Source organism: Anser cygnoides, chromosome Z (genome assembly GCF_040182565.1).
Source record: "Anser cygnoides isolate HZ-2024a breed goose chromosome Z, Taihu_goose_T2T_genome, whole genome shotgun sequence".
NCBI classification, from domain to species: Eukaryota; Metazoa; Chordata; class Aves; order Anseriformes; family Anatidae; genus Anser; species Anser cygnoides.
In genome coordinates, this window is record NC_089912.1 from 68,635,484 (window position 1) to 68,656,632 (window position 21,149).

Consider the following 21,149-nt stretch of genomic DNA (forward strand, 5'->3'; position numbering starts at 1 on the left):
TCCAGAGAAAGTCACAGTATAAAGAGTTATTTCAACCTCAGAGGTGTTCTGAACAGAACTAGCTGGACTTTTTCATTATCTTGAAAGAACATGCCTCTTGACCTAGCACCACCTCAAGATTTAGAAGATGCACAAGCATTTCAGTGAAATAGAAGTAAGCTTGTGCTATTTTCAGTAGCTGCAAACTCCGAGAATGTACAAGGGAAGTAGCAGATCTGCTTGCCTCTGTTCTTGCCCTTCCCCAGGAATCTGCAAACACAGTCACTGCTGGACAGCAAGGTGAGAAGGAGATACTAGTACATCTATCTACATGGTGCTGTAAACAATGTCTTGGTTTGAAATATTTCTTTATGTTTGAGGTGTCTGGCCATTACTGATTTCATGCAGTTAAGTTGGCTCATAACTGTATTATAACTTTTTTAAAATCAGAAAGTGAGTATTTTTCCACCCTAAATAAAGCATTCCTTTTCCCTTGTCTTTTTTCAACTGCAAATAAAAAAAGGTATCTTACTTTCCAAGGTTTTTGTTTGTTTGTTTGTTTTTGTTTTTTCCTGACAACACGGAACTTACTGGAAAAGAGATGACAGTCTTCAGGGATTTCAGATCAGGGTCTCTACAGACTTCTAAGACCACTATAGATAATGATTACTTAGGTTGGACTGTTACATAGCACACAAGAAATCAGTTCAGGACACAGAATTATTGCGTTTGATAGACTCTACAGCAACCCTGAAACCTCAAGTGTTTTTTTTTTTCTGGAAAGAACTCTAATCTTGCTTTAACAGATTTCATTTCTCAATCCATCAGTTGTGCTAGCAGCCTCATTGGTAAAAGCACACAGTTTAATTCCAAGCTGAATATATGTGGAGTAGAAATGACATTTATATTTCACTTCTTGACTACCCCCAGAGCATGCTGTGATAGTTATGTTCCTACAGGAGAGCCATCCTGCAAAAACATTGCTCATATTCTTTAATCAGACTCAGAAACATTTTCATACTCTGTAGGAAGAGGTAGTTCCATCAAAAATATGAATCTCACAGGGTCTCTAACACTAATTTTCTTCATGGTCTTGATGCAGCAAATGGCCTCCTCCGGAATTAATCATTTCTAATATCATAATAAAACGTCATTAAAAGCTGTAAAGGGGCAGCTCATGCAATAATTTACAGGACATCACTTTCAACTGAACCCTCAGGATACCAGGGCTGAAATGCAAGGAAGCGGCAAGGATTTGGTCCTCTCCTCCACCACCAGCTTCCCCCTCCTCCCTGTGGCTGAGCAATGCCTCACCACTTGCTCTTCTTGAGGCTTTGAAACTCCACTGCAACAGATTACACAGCGACACACACGGCTTAGGCAACCACAGCACTGTGTTATGAAGCAAAGCACAGAAAGAAATGCATTTATTCATAGAGAATGGCACTGCCACACATGTGAACCTCAACCACTTTTTGAAAGGCATAATGTCTTCACACAGGTAAAAAGGGGACTACTTAGGGGTGGAAGGGCTGTTTAGAAAGTATGGACAGATGAACAAATACTGTGGTAATCTCCTGGGGTTTGGTTTGGTTCTTTCTTTTCTTTGCAGATTCAGGATTCAGGAACTGGTTGGGAAATAAGTACCATTCTCCAAAAAAGAACAAGGTAATTTGATATCTCAGGCATCACACCATTATAATACACACACTTAGGAACTGTAAGAATAAATAAAAAAAAAAATAGTGCCTGTTTGTATGTATCTACACACACACATACCTCTAGACACACACACTTAAAAATAATTCCTGATAGATTTAATATACGAAATGAACTTCAGACAGGAAGACACCACTTGTTTCTTCCAACATCATCTAACCACTAGTTTGCCTCCATCTCATGGAAGTGATTCTGCATCACATGGCATGACTAGCACCCTGGAACCACACACAGAGGGATCACATTTTCTCCCTGCCTGGATCTCTCAGAGGGTCCTCCATGTGATTCAGGCTGAAGTGCTGGCACAGTGGTAAAGGACAGTGTAGGCAGTAGCCAAAAACAATGCCTCGGACTGCCTAGCTCACGAATGATGGGAAGCAATCTACAGGCAGCATGGCAGTCAGGAATCAGCTCTGGTACAGCGTTTGGTAAGGTGTTCACAGTTCCTCATGGCTTAGGGACAGCTAACCTACAAGTGCTACCACACCTTGTAAAGAAGCACTGCATTTAATTGTTGGCACATCTCCTTGCATCTGCCCAGCTTTCGATTCTGTTAAGACAGAATACACCTTGATTCCAGCGGAACATTAAGGATTTAATTTTCATGTGAATTACAGCAATAGGCAATCGCTAGTTAAGGCTCAACTGCGGTTCTCATCCTACCAGAGAGCCCGTTCAAGCAAAAAGAAAAACCAAACAATAACAACAAAGGAAAAAAAAAAACACACACACACACACCTCAGTGGCAAGAGAAAGGAAAAAAAAAACCACACACACCTCAGTGGCAAAAGAGTTCAAAATTTGCTCCTTGATGAGGAGTGATTTCTCTGTAATTATTAGGTTGTAATTCAATTGGCTATGCTCTGTCATACACAAAAACGTCTAGAGAGAGGCTCCAAGGTCACAGATCTTGGCTATTTACCAGACAGAGCTACTCAGCACAAAACTTCGCTGAAAAGGCGCATCACTTTTTGACAGTCTGATGCCCCCTGCAGAGCAGAGCTCAGAGAGCAGGTCAAGGCATGTAAGAGAATTAAATCTTCCAATACATGCCCAGGCTTTTTATACAGCATGGCAAGAACACCTTCCCAAGGCACTAGCGGGCATTAATTTTTACACAGCACCAGTTACGGCAACTCCCCCATAGTTTGCACTAGCAGCCCTCTGAATGTAGAGTACCCCCTCCAGTCTTGTCCCTGATGAACAACAATAAACAATATTAATTGCTATTCTCTAAATTACTTCTCCAGAATGTATATATATATTTTTTGCCAGAAGGTGATCTCAGTTTGGAAGAAATCAATGAGACTTACTGTGCTGCTGATGCCCAGTGCTCACTGGAGTCCATCTGACATTATCCCCATGCAGTGTAGCTTTTCTAAGAAGCCTGAAAGCTGAAGCTATTGGAAGAGAACCGAGATACGAAGATAGCTAGAGGTGATGGTGAAGTCATACCAAGCTGCTGCCTCAACAAGACTGTGTAAGCTTGATCCTGCAGAAGCCCTCTAGTTTTTATATATGGATTATCATGATTTACAGTTCATTACTTCAGCTGAGTTTGGTTGAAAAACACCACATTTTAACTCGTGTTTCCTGAAGATAAGTAAAGGACGGGAAAAGTGTGTTTCTGGTGTCAGGCTGGGCACCTACCTGGTATTATGTAAATTCCTGTTTAACAGCAAGGCAGATTTTGTGACCCAAGTTTAAAGGAGTTCAGGGGGATCATACCTCATTTCTTTTTTTCTGAATCATGTAGTATGTTAATCCACCAACAACGTATTTTCCTGTCATTGTTACCTCTTACTCATCTCAGTGCTATTTCCAGAGTTGTATCTGGGTACTATCCTTGCAGTTTTACTACTTCACTCCCTCTCCTTGCACTGAGGCACGATTAAGGGTTTTGACACTTTACTTTCAGCTTCCATTTCTGCCTTTATTTTTAGTAACGACAAATACAACACTGCATTTGCAGCAGCATCATACAGGCATCTTCTTCATAAACACAACGCTTCAGAGTACGCAGCTGAGACCTGCAATGGCAATTTCTCCCCTGCTGCCTCATGTGTTAAAATCACAGCCATCATTCCCCTACAGATCTCTTCCAGAATTACTACATAAGTCCCTCTTCTGCCCAGTAACTTTAAAATTATTCTGCAGTCCAGCCCCAACCTATTAGTTTATTTTTATCCAAGTGAAGTTCATTTCACTGCGGTGCAGGATGGGGTAATGTTTTCCTCTTTCAACTGTTATTATCCCTGTATTTCAATAATGAGCTTGTTCTCATCTAGCTTAGTAATGAAAAACATTAAATGAAACAAGACCCAGCCATTTTAATAGTGAAAAAATAGCCCTGCCCAGAACTCGATGTCACCAAGTTAGTGCTGTCTTCATCTGAAAACCTTTCAAACCAACTGGATACAAGCTCTGCTACCAAGATGTACAGATATAAAACACAACAGTAAAAGGGTTTTAACCTATGGATGTTTTTTTTTCCCCTAAAGCCATCAATCAGTTCCACCCTCAAAACATACTTCAGACTTACTCTGAAGTCAACACACATTCACTGTCGAGATGCACGTGGCAACAAAAACAGCCCTACTGGCAAACTTCATTTTTGGCCCTCATCAGTTCCATATACTGATTTAAACTTGGCAGCTATAAAGACATCTTCCCTCAATATCTTTCACTTTAAATATTCTAGCTTGGCACTCAAGGAATATATGAATACTGCAAAATAACTCAGTCTCTGTGCCAAATCTTCAGAATAGAGCCTCGTCCTGCTAGGAGCACACATAAACCCTATTTCTGTATGGTTTAACACTCATTTTACTTTAATTTCTCTACAGCAAGTGTTGTTGCTTTATTTATTTATTTTTGCAAGAAAGGTCTGTGCTGCAACAGTATACAGGAAGTTCTTTCCAAATAGAGATCCTGAGGGTAAAATTTAAAGGATAGTGATATCACAACAATATGTATTTTCAGAACATACTTAAAATGACAGAAATAAATCAGTCTTTTCAGAGCCCACATATGATCACAGCATCTGCTGAAGTGGCTGGTATATCCTTTTTGTTTAGCAGTAAAGTATCATTTTGGTTATAGCAAGTTTTACTTATTTTCCTAATAACAGTATAATGCCTGTGCCCCCTCTTTCTGTTTTCCTTTGCTTTTGCTCAAGTCTAAGAAGCAAAATCAGTCAGCAAACCACTCCTGGGTTGCACTCCAGATGTTTTCTGAAACAATGCTTTGAAAAGATGGAGATGAATCTGGCAGCGTTCACCTTCTAATCTGTGTGGAAGCCCCTGGGTTTAGGAGCAGATTGGGACTCGGCATTCTCAGAAATTCAGTTTCTTTACGATGCTTCAGTGAAACAGCATGACGATACCCTAGGCTGATACAACAAATTTAACAAGAGAACACAGCAGCAGTCTACCTTCTCTCTTATAATCTCCTTCTCTTTGTGAATCTGTGAGAGATGGTAACAGGTATTTACAGTTGTCTTACACAACCACATACGCAGCATCAGTGAGATGGACGAGGAGAGTGCAAACAACCTCCCTGGGTTATTCCATCTTCTGCAGTGCCCGAGAAGTCACACAGATGCATCTCTGCTGACTGAGGGGTAACAAAAACATTATTTTGAAATAACCTAAATTGCTTGTACTCATCCCTCCAGCCCACAGTATATTTATTCCCCTTTCAACTTACTATATTGTATTCTGTCTCTTGCACGGTTTTGGATGAACAGGTGAAACTACTTGTGCCTCCAAGCTTTCAGACAGTGCAAGAGGAGGCTTCTGAGTGCCCCCACTCCTCAGCAATAGCATATACCAAGGACTATACTGATGCGCAATTTCCTCAGCTATTTCCATTTCAGAAAACAAACCCCACACTCAGAAACTTTGCATGAGGGACTGAAGACTGCGGATAAAACAAACCAGTTATGATTCACCTGGGGAGAAGGAAAGAAGTGCTGCTGGATGGCCCCGTGAAATACTCATCAAAACAGGTAGTGTGGGGGCATCACTCCCATGGACAGTAGGCACAACCATTGCTGACTGGCCAGCTCCTTCTCTCCAGATCTTGCAAACCTGCTATTTAGCTGACGTTACTGTAATGCTTTCTTTGGTTTTCAAATGCTCTTTCTGACAGCTTTTATTCTCCCCTTTCATCCCAAAACTTAAATATTTAAACTACTTAGTTTCAAATTATCCCACACCAAGTGCTATCGCACAACAATCCTATCAAGATCAGAGATCAAACAGAGATCAAAGCAAAAGGATTGATTTTCTGGAAGAAGGTGCTCAAAAGAAAAAATAAACAGCCTTGTGTTTCAGGGCTTCAGAAAACAGACCAATACTGCTATCATGAAACAACCATACACTGCCTCAGATACGCCTCAGATACACCACAGTCATTTTAAAGCCCTTTCTTGGAAAATATTTTCTGTTTCTATGTGTATCTCAATCCCTTTGTACTCACTACATTTGGACTGGAGACAAAACCAGAAGTTATAACCTCAACCTGTCCCAAGAGTTCTCTGGGCTTAGGTATGTGAACACCTGAAAAGCTACGTGAAGGCTTTGAAAATAAGCTAGCTTGTTTTGAAATACTGCTGCCTCAGTGTTAACATGTTATTATAAGTAAACATTAAAGCATTTGAAAGCCTCATATTTTCTTACAGTAAAACAGAGCAAGTCTGTGAAAGGCCAACTGGCTTCATTCACCATTATGATGCAGACCAAATCCAAAGTATACTTAGTGATATTTCAGGAACACATTGTCTCAAACAAGGATTACATTACCTGTGACTTCCTTCTCTTCTGTACATTCCTTAACCCACTACAACAACAAACCAAAGGCCTGATCTAGCACCATTAGTCATTGCAGGGCATCTGCCAGTTGACTTTAACAATGCAGTAGGTAAGATCTCAAATCCTGCTTTTCTGTTCTAGTTTTTCCTTAATTTATATTTAGGTCATAATGAAAGACAAAGAATTTCTGGATAAGGCTAAGTTATAAAGCTTTTGAAATTCTCCAGCACTTTGAAGACAGATTATTTTTCCTTTCATGCAGCTATTTAATAATGGTGCAGTTGGAGACTGGAAGCAACACAAGCTGGTACTCATCCCTCTGACAAGTAAGTTGCATTGGGTATTTTAACAGGGTCATATTTAAGTCCATCACCTAATCAGCATTGCTTTCTTTAGCTGCTTAGAGCAATTTATTCATCAAGAGCTAACCAAAAGAGACTCTGTTCCCTACCACATAGCTAAATACACCATGCGAGGTAAAAACACAGAGTAATTGCCCTGATTTAGTGGCATTTCATACAGTTCTGAACTTACGACACATGGTACATGATAGTGGGAAACCAGGCCCAGCAGCAGCGAGTTCAAAATTTGTCCTAGCAGCTGGTAAATTCTATTATCCAACCAAACATCCAAAACCAAACCAAACAAACATACCTATGAAATGAGTTGAACTCCAGCAAAAAGCTTACTTTAATATTTGTTTCCCTCCCTCCAGACAGCCCTTCCTGGTTTACTCATACATTGTTGGAAGCTTTGAAAATGCACTAATTTGCTTCCTAGATTAACACAGTGTTCACAATTTATTATTCAAGTTTGAGAGACATGAATGCTAGACTCCCCCCATTTATTTTTAAAGGATTTCTGTGTTAGAAAAATATGCTTCCATTCTTCCACTTACTTTACATATCCTCTAACAAAGTATCTTCGGTTCATACTGCACACTTAATAAAATGATAGATGAAAGAAAGCTCAATGCAAACAGTCTGCGTTTACCTTCTGTGCTTCTGTGTTCCAAGAACAGATACTTTTGAAGACAACAGTAATTTTGAAAGGAAAGGGCATTATCTCCCACTTGACTCAGAAGTTGCTTTCAATGCACTAAGTTTGTTTGTTTATCAGCACTTCTGAGTGCTATTCAAAATACGAAAGCACTTATTATTAAAAGCTTAAAATGACAACAAAACACCACCACCACCTCTCTCTCTGATAAAATTCAAGCTATTTCACTCTGACAAAGGTGTTTTGAAGATTAAGAAACCTTATCTCTTGGCACATCTGGGGAAGCAATGCCAAAGAAAGATAAAATCCAGTTCCGAACATTGCAGCGGTGGCCTATTGTTGCCTGAAGACTTGAGAAGCAAGCTGGACTGGACATATGCCACCACAAATGTTAGCCCCTCTAGGGTAAGCGGCACAATGCATGAGATTCAGAAAGATGCTTTCCTCCTCCAAAGCTGGGGAATGTTCACTTATGTGAATTGTAAGCAGCCAGAGGCTGCTGAGCGTTGGTGGAACAAAGAGGACAACTTCCAGACTTCCCCCTCCAAGTCTGCACCAGTCAGAGCTTCACGGGCTCCAGGAGACCAGGAACAAGACCTCCATCACTGTCACACTGCCACGCTCAGCTGTGGAGAAACTCAAGCTGCAGCTGCTGCTCCCAGCACACCTTCTGTCGCTATTTCCAGCATCTATTTGCTGTCAAAAACCTAAGCAATTGCAGAGGCAAGGAACCAAACTTCTCTCCATCCCCTCTTGTCTCAGTTAAGCTCTCCCATCACTGATCCGCAGTGTCATAAAGCCTTGTGTCCTCTCCTCATGGTCCTGCAAACCCTGCATTCTCCAATGGGCAAGGGGAATATGGAAAGACTCTGACTGAACCTTACTCACAGTCTAAGGGACATGGCAATCCCTTGAAAGCTATCTGGAAAAAAAAAAATCCATCAAGGATTATACGACTTAACAATCTGGATGCCACCTTTTGCTCCAAGAAATGCACAGGCCAGAAGAGTAATGGGCACAGGCCACAGCAGATGGCAAAGTCAGTTCCCTAAGCCAACCACAAGTTTGATCTCATTCGGCAGAGCAGTTCTTAGCCTTGTCTTACACACGGCCACATAACCTAACCCCAGCTCAGTTTAATCCTCATTAAGTCTATTTGTCTGTGTACCAATAGGGCACTCCTGCAACACTTTGGAAGTCCCTTTCCAAAGCCAGAGATCATTCCTGGTTCTGTAAAGGATGCAGCCTCAAAGCAAATTAGTAATTCTGTGGTGTAGACAGTACACTTCCCAACAGCCAGGAACTTAAATCATAGGACAAACCAGACAAGTCGTTTAGGGATTTGTCCCAGTCACCGCAAAGCAGGGGGACCCAACAGGACCAAATGCAGAATGGGCCAAAAGCAAATCACGTCTCCTCATTACCACTACCACACCGTCCTGAGCTCTCAGACAACTCGGTGTCTGTTTGTATCAGTTCATACTCATGCTATTTCCATCCCGAAGAGGCTGCATCACTAACAGCCACTTCATTAAAAGTGACCTTAGAAGAATACCCAGCGTTCTCCATATTATACACTGCGATTGCCAAAGTGTTTCCTGCTTCTTACACACTAGAAACAACAGTATTCTACTGCACATGCACTGTTCATGTCCTCCACAGTGTCCCTTGGCTTGTTTCCCCTGTAAGACAGCTACATCCAAAAAGTACTGAGGCTGGCTTGATTTCTACTTATTTATTGTCAACTTATAAAATATGTTTTTCAAAACACTCACTAGGCACATGTCCTAAATAACACTTAGCTGACGGCACGAGTCCAACTCCCTCTTGCAGCAAAAGCCTGTGCTACTAGATAAGCTCTGAAGCATGGGCTGGAAGGTCAAAATACATGCACTTCTTCTTCCCAGCACAGACAGGACTCATCTGAGACAACCTCTCCTACTGGAAAGGGTAAAGGCTGTCAATTTTGCATGTAGGGTAAGCCAGAACTCCAATCGAGCTATGTTTTGCAGATTAAAGTTAATCAAAACTAAGCATCTCCATGGCACTGCAAAAGCCTCCATTTCAGCTCTAGAGATGACAAGGCAAATCGGAGAATAAGTTGTAGTACTACATAGAAAAACAGACAAACAAACAAACAAAAAAAAGACACCACCTGAAAACACTGCCTGAAGTGGAAAATTCCAGATTTGCATTCACATACTTAAATGGCCTAAATAATCCTGAATTTAAGTGCACAGTCATTTGACCAAAAAATACGCTGCTGACTCCTGCATTGTACTCGGAGGCCCGTTACACACAGGCAGTGAGCAAAGCCACCTCCAGTGCACATCTGTGGATAGGAGGTTCTGGGGATCCAATGATGCAACCCCCAAACACGCTGTTAAGTGCAGCTGGATACAGAGATGAATGCACACCACATCTGCTATTTAATGTCCAAGTCAGATCTTTGCCTCCAGGAGAACTTTCAGTCAGCACTCTCCTCCCTCTTTTTGTGGATAACAGGAATTTCTGATTACGAATAGCCTCATCCAGCCCCAGCTCACCCAAGTGCACTGACTAATGATTCACTAATAGAAAAAAAATTACTTTCTCCTATAAAACTGTTTAGGGGTGAGTGAATTGTTCCACATCCCATGGAGCATAACACCAGTAGTCTTTCTGAGATTAATAGCCCTAGTCTACACTGGAAAAGACAGCAGAGATTTTTGACAGCTTTTGTAAGATCATACAGCACCTTCACAGATAATAAAAGCTAAAACTCCTCCATATCTTCTCTACTTTTTAATGGCAGACACCACAGTGAAACATCAGAAAATTCCAGTTGTTCTCTGGTTAGTACATCTTCTGAACATATCATTTGAAGGCTACTACGATGGTGAAGGGCCTAGAGGGGAAGATGTATGAGTAGCGGCTGAGGTCACTGGGCCTGTTCAGCTGGAAAAGAGGAGGCTGAGGGGGGACCTCAACGCAGCCTACAGCTTCCTCACGAGGGGGAGTGGGGCGACAGGCACCGATCTATTCTCTTTAGTCACCAGTGATAGGACCCGAGGGAACGGTGTCAAGCTGCAACACGGGAGGTTTAGGCTAGACATCAGGAAGAGGTTCTTCACTGAGAGGATTTTTGCACACTGGAACAGGCTGCCCACAGGGACATAGTCACTGCACCAAGCCTGCTGGAGTTTAAGAAGCGATTGGACTGTGCACTTAGTCATATGGTCTAAACTTCTGGGTAGACCTGTGTGGTGCCAGGAGCTGGACTCGATGATCCTTATGGGTCCCTTCCACCTCGGGATATTCTATGATTCGGCTTTGGTATGACCATGCACACACGTTTGCAATTCACTTTTGAGGAATATACAGTTTTACCAGACATATTTAGTAAATGCAAACTGAAACATTTTGAGGCAGTAAACCAACAGCCTGATTGCATAACGCTCTACACTACTCACATATTAAATACTCTCACTTCAGTCCCAGTTTAGCAATCTGTCATGGTTTTGGCTTGGATAGGGTTAATTTGCTTCACAGAGGCTTGCATGATGTTATGTTTTGGATTTAGGATGAAAACACTGGTGATAACACACCAATGTGTTAGTTATTGCCAAACAGTGCTTGCATAGAGCCTAGGGCGTTTCAGCTCCTCTTGTTGCCCGGCCAGCGAGGGGCTGGGGGTGCACCAGGAACTGGGAGGGAACAGGGCCAGGACAGCTGGCCCAGGCTCACCAAAGGGGTGTCCCACACCGTGGGTGCTGTGCTCAGTAATAAAAGCTGGGGTAATGAAGGAGGAAAGGGGGACATTCGGAGTGATGGTGTTTGTCTGCCCAAGAAACCATTACAGGCGACGAGCCCTGCTGTCCTGGGAGGGGCCAAGCACCTCCTGCCGATGGGAAGCAGTGAGTGGATTCCTTGGTTTCCTCTGCTTTACCTGGTAAGATGTCCTTGTTTTGACCTGTGAGTTCTTTTACCTCTTCAATTCCCTCCCTCATCGCACCCGGGTAGAGTGAGTGAGCGGCCCTGTGGTACTGAGCTGCCTGTCAGGTCAAGCCACAACATAACCTTTTGTAGTTAAAAAAGCAAATTGCATGGCTGCCAAACTGTAAGTACTTGCCAAATGTTTAATAAGATTTAAAGGGGGAAAAAAATGATGAAAAAACAAAACAAACAAAAAAAACCTAATACATTGTGGATGATAGCACCACAACAAAGAGAAGCAGAAAGTACACTACTCAACTCACTGTGCTTCATTTTGTTAAAAAAGCAGCTGTAGAAGTTATTTAAAGGTCAGGTTAGCTCAATGCCCTTTATCCTGGCTCTTTCGAATCACTAGCAAAATTTATAATCCAGTAAACTTCCTGAATAGGTTTTCACCTTTGTAGCAGTAGTTCGTCATACATCCCCAATCACCTGAGACATCCCAAGTGTTACAGACAGAGGGGAGCCAAGTCTGGAACCATTGCTAAGAGCATCTGGTTTTTCCTTCCCTCTTTTTCTCTTATTCCAGGTATTCTGGAATACTTGGTTTCATAGTTGAAACACTAAGATGAAGCATTTAAGCACTGGGTATGCAAGCTAAACAGATGAAAGAATAGATGAAGAAAAGATCAAACATTAAATAATAGGAACAGGGACATTTTAAAAGGTGGCAAAGCATCTGAAAAACATTCCAGTGATTTGTTTTAGATCATGGTGGAAACCATGACACAGTTTTATTCTAGACAGGAAAAAACAGAATCTGTACTTCCAAAAGAAGAAAACAGAATATATTACATTTCACCCCAAGAGAAACACCTTTTAAGTTGATATGACATTTTGGTACGTTAGGAACACTACAAAAAGATCCTTTCAGAACACTTGGGCTTGAGCTGATGAAAGGCCAAGTACCCTCATCTCCCGCTGGAACTGGCAGCACTCAGCACCTTTCAGCATGGTATCTACCAGGCACTCATCTCCTAGGGAAAAAAGATCCTCAGCTTTGCTTCATGCCTTTTGGATGGATGACAATTTAGGGAGGGGCTACTATTGTTATAAACTGCAATTCTGTATTTTTACTGTCAGAAGTAAAAAAACAAAAAAAAAAAACACATAACACTATTTCAGAGCTCCAGATTACCCAACCATTTTTAGCACAAACTATCTCTTTGCTACGTACCTATACTGAATAAAGAAACCAAACCCTTACTACAATGGTGTGAAATATGACCTCTGTTGGTCTAGCTGTGCAAACATAAGCAGCACCAGTACAGTGTTCCATCACAAGCATATATACATGAAAATAAGCACACAAACTATTCATCACTGAAATCCCCCTAGAGGAAACCACTAGTGATTCCAATTTCTGGCAGGCTACTTGAAAAGGGAAAATAATGCATTTGTTTATATTGATTTATCCCTACCCCAGCATTTCAGTACTTGCATACAGTTATCAGTTGATAATATACAGCTGTTCAAAATAATGGAAGAAGATTAAACCAACATATGCTACCGTAGGTCAAATGAAAATACATTCAAAGTTGCAAAAGTTTAAATTAAAAAACAAACTTTCAGATTTTGAATCTTCTTTCTTCCAAACTATATTATTTGCAGTGTCCCATAGACTGTAAAGACTGCACAAGCAGATATGCTCACAAACTAAGCACCTATAATTTATACCTACTTTGAAGGAACAAGATCACAAAATCACAGAATAACCCAAGTTGGAAGGGACCCTGAAGGAACACCAAGTCCCACTCCTGGCTCCACATAGGACCACCAAAAAATCAGACCATGTGTCTGAGAGCATTGTCTAAATGCTTCTTGAACTCTGACAGCCTTGATGCTGTAACCACAGCCCTGGGGAGCCTGTCCCAGTGCCCGAGCACCCTCTGGGTGCAGAACCTTTCCCTAACCCCCAGCCTGACCCTCCCCTGTCCCAGCCCCATGCCGTTCCCTCGGGTCCTGTCGCTGTCCCCAGAGAGCAGAGCTCAGCGCCTGCCCCTCCGCTCCCCTCGTGAGGGAGCTGCAGGCCGCCATGAGGCCTCCCCTCAGCCTGCTCTGCTCTGGGCTGAGCAAACCAAGGGACCCCAGCCGCTCCTCACACATCTTGCCCTCTAGACCCTTCACCACCTCTGTAGCCCTCCTTTGGACACTCTCTAACAGAGTTATGTCATTCTTATACTGTGGCACCTAAACCTGCACACAGTACTAGAGGTGAGGCCGCACCAGCACAGTGCAGAGCAGGACAATCCCTTCCCTTGATCAGCTAGCAGTGCTGTGCTTGATGCGCCCCAGGGTATGGTTGGCCCTCCTGGCTGCCAGGGCACACTGCTGGATCACATTCAACTTGCTATAAACCAAAAACAGATCCCTTTCTGTGGGGTTTCTCTCCAGCCTCTCATCCCTCACTCTGTACGTATAGCCAGGTTTGCCACATCCCAGGTGCAGAATCCGGCACTTGCTCTTGTTAAACTTCACATTGTGGGTGATTGCCCAGCCCTCTCATTTGTCAAGATCTCTCTGCAAGGCCTCTGCACCCTCGACGGAGTCAACAGCTCCTCCCAATTTTGTATCATCTGCAAACTTACTCAGTTTACCTTCAATTCCTGCATTCAAGTCAGTCATGAAAACATTGAAGAGAACTGGACCCAAAATGGAGCCCTGTGGGACCCCGCTGGTGACTGTCCGCCGGCCTGATGTAACCCCATTTACTAGAACCCTGTGAGCCCAACCCATCGGCCAGTTGTTCACCCATTGCATTATGTATTTGTCCAGCTGTTTGCTGGACATTTGGTCCAGAAGGATTATGTACAGTACTGAAAGCTTTGTTGAATAGCTATGTACGGGTACAGACCTTATTCTCCCTGTTCTGATCTTTGAAGAGACTGCTGTTTAACAGTTCTGCTATTTGCTAAAATTTTAGTTAGATATTGATTATAGATATATTAGAAATAGATATTGATCTTTACTAAATCCAAAAAGTATTTATTAATGTAGTTAATCTCTATCTGCAGAGCAGTTCCAGAGATTGCAGTTTTCCTTTTAAATACAATAACCCCACTGTAAGGGCTAAACCCTCTACTTAAAGTTGTGTTTTCATTACTTGGTCTGCTTCGCACCTACATTTTTAATTATTTGCATGTTTGAGCATGTCTGAGCATATGCAAGGCAGTATCATTTCATATGAAAGATACAGAACAAGTTGTAATGCAGTAAGAACTGCAGAAACTTACCAAATATAAAACATTTGCAGAGTTAAAAATTGTTAGAAGTGCAGTTCCGATACACAGACAGAAGAGGAAGGAAGTTTTCAGCCAAGAGATGAAATGAAACAGAAATTCAGTGAGGTGGAAAGAAAGGAATAATTCCAGATGGCAATGCAGGCTTTTCCTCTGATGCACCTGCCAACATAGTGGGATGCTAGGAGGGTCAGAGAAGAAGCCAGCTCTGCGGGAACTAAGGCAGAGGAGACTGCTTTATTAAATAAGAAACTCCTGCTGGGAAACCGAAAAAAAGCGGTTTCAAATTATTTCTTGTATTAGATGGGCAAGTAACTTAAGGGCCTGAACTGCCCATTTTCTATGGCAGTAAGAGGAACCATACAGCTTCATTCTCTGCATACTAGAAACACATCATGGTAGGGGGAATTAATGGTGAATTCTACAAGAAACTGTGTCACAGAAATATTTCTGAAAAGACTGGTAATAACCTATTAGCAGGTGCAAGGCCAGTGAGAGGTTTTCATCATACAGTAAATGATGAAAAAAAGCTCATTACCAGGAAAATAGCTACCAAAGGAAAAGAAAAAAGTCAGGAATGTCAGTTACGATGATCTTCATTTTCAGACCAGAAAATAAAGTGTGAAGTACTTATTTCAGATAGAAGAACACTGAAATAGAACAGAGGGTGCACTGGAAAGAGTTCTTCTAGGCTTTCATGTCTAGGCCAAAAGCTAAGTGAGCAACTTGCATTATAAGCTTATTTATAAGGTTACCTGCATTATTAGTTCCCAATTCTAAGCAGAAGTAATTTTGTACAGACCCTGGAAAGCAAAGAAAAGGTACTCTGTTGACCACTAGTGGACAGATAAGGATGAAACAGGTCCCAGACACTTCCCAAATACATCACTCTTGACTCTAAGGTAATCCAATTTATTGACTCTTCAGGCTCAAAATTAAAGAGCTTCCTAGTAAGACTTAAAAAGTGAAAATGTCGCGTATGTATGTAACTGACATGGAAGTATTTTTAGCCCTTTTAAAGATGAAAGAAGTTCCCCATGGGGCTGAAAATGAGAATTGTCCGCCCAAGAAGTAATCACTCAAACATCTGCAAGATATTACAATGAAAGAAAGGAATTTAAAGTATCATTAGGAAAAGATCTGCTATATTACTTAAGCAGTGCTGTCATTCACAAATGGCTAAGATATTGCAGTTACAACATACATGCTTTTCCCAGGTCTCCTGGCACTATCTCCCCTACCTTAACACACTTACTAAAAATCTTCGACGCTGACAGACATCGTCCCTTCTTATAACGTGATTCTTTGTGAGGTCTCACTTTTTCTTTTCAAAGCATGATGATGGTGGGAGAGTAGGGAATACAAATTTCAAGTCTCTGAGCCTCTTTCTAAATTTGGGTAGCATAAAAAAAATTCCACCTGCCAAAAGCTCCTTCTCATTTAAAATGAGCCAACTTTAGCTCTGCTGTGTCTAGTAATTGCTTTCTGGCCGATGAACAAAGAACTTTATAGGTCAAAACAGAAAAAAAATTCCATCTGAGAAACAAAAGATGCTCTTCAGATCCTGTGCATTCCTCCTAAGGAACTAACACTGAGCAAATGCTGCTGCCAAGCTGGTATCACTGTGAAAATAATTTTCACTGAGAATTGCATTGCTCACAGTGAATTCTGAGGCAACAAGAGCATACACTGAAGCCAAAGGTTTCATCTACTCAAAGAAAGCACAAAACGCATAAGAAACAAATGCTTGAAGAGTCCCAGCTCTCAAAATGAGACACTCAAGAGGTATTTAGGGTCTTAAATTCATTCAGAAGATTTTATCTGCACTACGTGAACAATAGACATCCCTAGCACACATCAGCATTGCTCATAAAGCTGATCTTAGGCAAGCACCAATTTTGGTGGAAGGAATAGCTATTTGGGAAGGAAAACACTTTCTTCCATTGTAAATTATTCTTAAAGACTTTCTCAGAAGCTTGGAGTATCAGCACTAGAGGAAAAGGTATTAGACATGATTTGTATAAAAACCTCAGACTCGTAAAACTACGTGCGTATTTCCAGACTGTCAATAAGATAAAGTTAATTGATCATTAAGTGGGTCAATTCACAAGGAAATGCTGCCTACTGACGTCTATTTTACTGCATTGCACATAGCTCATGTCCTCAACCTGGATTAAGAAGTGAGCATTACTACAGCAGAACAGACTCTATACTTTGCCTTCTATCCTCAATTTGGGGGCCTAAAGATTACAGTTCTATAAACCTACATTATCTACAGAAAGCTATTTCTTACCCTGGTCAAATAGACACAAGCATTCAACAATGCTACACCTTACTGACAACCATAAAACACCCCCGCAGCCAACCAAGCAGCAACCCACAATCCTCCACCTTTTCCTTAACCACACTGTTACGTCTTCAGCCAGGCAGATCTTTTAACATACGAGGGAGTTTACAAGCACTAGGAGACACACACCTAAGGCTGAATATATCCCTTCATTGTTCTAATTGTCATAGCAATAGAAGATTAAATATGCATGGTATTATTTCCTGGTAGCTAAGAGATTTTGTTGTTTCTACATAGTGCATACCATTAATTGTTACTGGTATCCTTCATTTGAGAAAAATCTGCCATTTGCAGTACAAGAGAGCACAGATACAGCCAGCAGAACCAAAGGAAACACCATGGTGTATGGAACTATCCTCATATTTGGAATAAATCCAAATGGAAAAGTTTGACAGATAAAGCTGACACAAAGCTGGTGTTAGGGATCTCTGCATACTCTATTGGATTCCTGATCTCACAAAAAATTCTTGGCCTGAGTTGCAGAGAGTGAAACGAGTGAATGGGTTTACTGGGATACTGACAAAATCCAACACTATAGAAGCTTAAGTGTTGATAAACAGTATATATTTGTGCCTGCATAAGCTTAACTGACCATTAAAAAACAAAAGCCACACACACAAAAAAAACAGATTATGTGTGATCTATCATGTTTTTAAACATAATATGAGCACTACCTTCAACAGAATTGTTCAAATACTATCATGAGAAAATGCTACATTTTTGGTGTTTCTCTTCTGCAACAGCTGAAGTATTGCATGCTTGCTAGTGCAAACACAGTGCGCCACCTCAGTTCCAGGTACTCCTTCTAAAGAATAAGAAATGTACCAATGACTTTTAATAAAACAACATTTTTCCCTAATATACTGGGACATCACCCGTATTGGATCAATTTGGAATCCATACATCCATTTGGAAAATTCATTCTAATATTTTCAAGCTAATACTTGGTTTTCTTGACGTTAGCGTTGGACTGTTACTCAGGCTCCTGAACTGAATTCTATCTGTCTGGATTAAGTCCAAAGTCAGTATTCCTTCTGCTGCAAGTAAAACTTATATCCTACTCAAAAAAACAAGAACAACAACAAAAAAAATTACAGTTTCCTTCTTTGGGTATGGAAAAGAAAAATAAATGCACAGAAAATGCTATTTACAAGATACAGCAAAAATTCTATGACTGCATTAAGACAGTAATTGGAAATTTGGAAAAATTAGATTCCGAAAATAGTTAAAAATTCATGTTAAAACTATAAACCTGGCATAATAGGTTTCTGCTTCTGCACACTCCTTACATTACCTACTTGGGTAGCAGTACTTATGTTAATAGCTATAACAAACATATAGCATTAATGTTCAGCTGAGGTCATATGGGAAGAAACCTGCAAACAAACATTATTAATGTCTAAAATATTATTTGTTCTTGACGGATTAAATCAATGCCAGGTTTGTCTTTGCACTAACATTGTGTATTTCCATGCTGCGTATGTTGAACGTGATAATAAATCTACTTTCAGAAGATACTACTACTTCAACTGCACTGATACCCACGGAGCCTGTGTGGCATGCTCTGATAGGGACAAATTTTCGAGCTGTACTTCCCCACTCCCCAGACAGCTCTTTTTTCCAAAGATGGCATTTTAAAAGCAAAATAGACAAACAAATGAGGTTTATGTCAATTTCTGTCAACAGAAGGGCAAACTTCAAAGGTCTCCACCATATGCCACAGAAGTAATAGAAGTTTTGAGGCTTATTTCGCAAAAGACAAGATTGCACACATCACCGTTACAAGAAGAAAACCCTTCTGTCAATATGAGGGGTCACTGTCCGCACTTAAAGGCTGCAGAACCTGCCCACTGCTTAATGGTGTACTGGCATTAACTGGCACTCACAGTCTGCACGAGGTTATTTTTTAAGAAACAATTCAGACATGTTAATAAAACGTCTGAAAGCCTGTATTATTTACTGCCTAAGCTGCACCAAAGCTCTGAGATAGGTCTACTGTGAAAACCTGCCCTGTATTTTACAAAAAGGCTATGAAAAAGTAACTGCGAGCGCTTGGTGAGAGATGCCCAGGTAAAGCCTCAGCCAAGGAAACCAGTTAATGCTGATGTACTTCTTAAGCAATTTCACACAAGTAAGTTTGATCGCGATCTCAAAACCAAGAAAAAGACTAAAACAATATATTTAACTTGTAAAGACCCAATGAATGCAAACCAACTCACCCCTCATCACAGACAGTATTCTGTAAGAATAACCTACAGCCCATGGGTTGTGGAAGAGTTATTAACACCAAAGGGTTTTTATAGCTCCAGCAGGGCTTGACATACATCAAGTTACGGTTACAGATGCTGGTTTCCTGTGCTGAGGAGGGGCAGGTTTTTACACCATGCATTCAACCAACAGCAATAAATAAATAAATAAAATATCGTAGCAAGTAAAAATGCTAGCCATAGCTTGCATAAACCGTAAGAGACTACGAGATGCATGAAGTGTTTTAAAGCAGCACACCTGCATTTGAACAGAGCAATTACTGAGGACATGCTCTAGTAAAAATGCTGCTACAATTCTACGGACTTAAATATTAAGACCCTCTTTGACCATTGTTACAAAACGCAAGCAGCTGCTACACAAAACTTGCAAGAAGTGGACATTTCTCCTAGGGGGGATTTTGAGACACCTCAGCACCCCTGAAGCCCTGCTCCTGAGGGGATCGTGGAGGGGACGGGGTGGTGGAGAAGAGGTTTGGCAGGTGAGGTGCCCCTCACAAGGGCCGCCCCAGCCCTGTAGCGCTCTGGACTGCGACGCCTGCTCTGCCTGAGTGCAGCCTCGGCTTTCATCTTCCTGAGGAAAAGGATGCGAAAGTCCAGGACCAGGAAAGAGAGAAAGAGAGACACAGAGTTCACAGCCGGCACGCCGCGGTGCCGCTGGAACTGCGGCCGGGATGGAGCCCGGGCAGCAATACCACACGCTTTTTTTTTTTATTTTTATTTTTTTCTCCTGATGTTTTCGGCTCTGGCCCGGCTCCGAGACCCCGGCTCCGACACCCCGGCCCCGACCCCGCGATATCCCGGGCGAGGGGCCAGCCGCCGCCAGAGCACGGCGTCCCTCGGGGGGGCGTCGGGGTCGCCCCCCCGCGGCAGCCCCCCACCGCCATTTCCCCAGCGCCCCGGGGGCGGCGAGGGGCAGAGGGACCCGCGGGGCGGCCCTTACCTGGGATGGCCAGGTTGGTGAGCGGCGTGCCGTGGATGCTGTCGGGCAGGGCTGCCATCCAGTCGGCGAAACGCAGCTCGTTCTTGCCTTGCGACGAAGCCATGCCGCTGCCGTGCCCCTGCCGCTCTCCCACCGCCAGCCGCTCGCTCGCTCTCTCGCTTCAGCCCAGCCCGGCCCGGCCCGGCCCGGCTCCGCCCGCCCGGCACCGCCCCGCTCCTCGCCGCCTCTCCCCCGCGGGGCCGCCGCCCTCTCACACCCCGCCGGGCTCCGCTCGGCTCCCGGTGCCACCGCCCCCCAGGTGGCTGCCGGGGTCCGCCATTTCCCCTCAGGGCCCCCCCGGCGTTGGCGCTCGGCCTGTTCCTGGAAGGGCGCTCGGGGGGGGTCGGCTGCCTCCTCTTCCTCAGGGCGACCCGTGGGGTCTGTAACAGCCCCCTGAGCTCGGCAGGAGGTGGGTTAAATAAATGCCTTCTGTGCTGGGACAGGTGGCCCGCGGAGGGGTCTCTCAGCCCATGACTGCCTCAGGTTGCCCTGCTCGTCATATAAACTCTGTGCAGTGTGTTGCATTAAGAAACATCGCTCCTTACCTGAACGCGCTTCCAAGATCTGATTTTTTAGGGTCTGTGATTTTATAGCAGCCTTTGAAGATGGTGTAAAGTAGTATCATACACTCTCATTCCCAACCAAACTTTATTTCAAGAGGCAGCTTCTTAAATGTTGGCATTAGCAAAGCAATTTTATTTCTGCCTTTGGATCAATGAATTAGTGAAGCTGATAAAGCTCAGTGACCATCTTGAGCTGTTAAAACAATCCTGATCTTTTGACCTCAACGTGACTGCTTATGTTTTATTAAAGTAGCTAGTAGGTGATATG

General features: G+C 42.6%; 1 protein-coding gene across 1 annotated transcript in view; it reads right to left on the bottom strand.

Moving 5' to 3' along the window:
• Positions 1-20,516, bottom strand: part of PLCXD3 (phosphatidylinositol specific phospholipase C X domain containing 3) — a 91,625-nt gene extending 71,109 nt beyond the window's left edge. The window contains exon 1 of the mRNA XM_048048453.2: positions 20,280-20,516. Coding sequence (XP_047904410.1) covers positions 20,280-20,382 — 103 coding nt within the window. The 5' untranslated portion in view covers positions 20,383-20,516. The remainder of the gene's footprint in view (positions 1-20,279) is intronic.
• Positions 20,517-21,149: the final 633 nt, after the last annotated feature.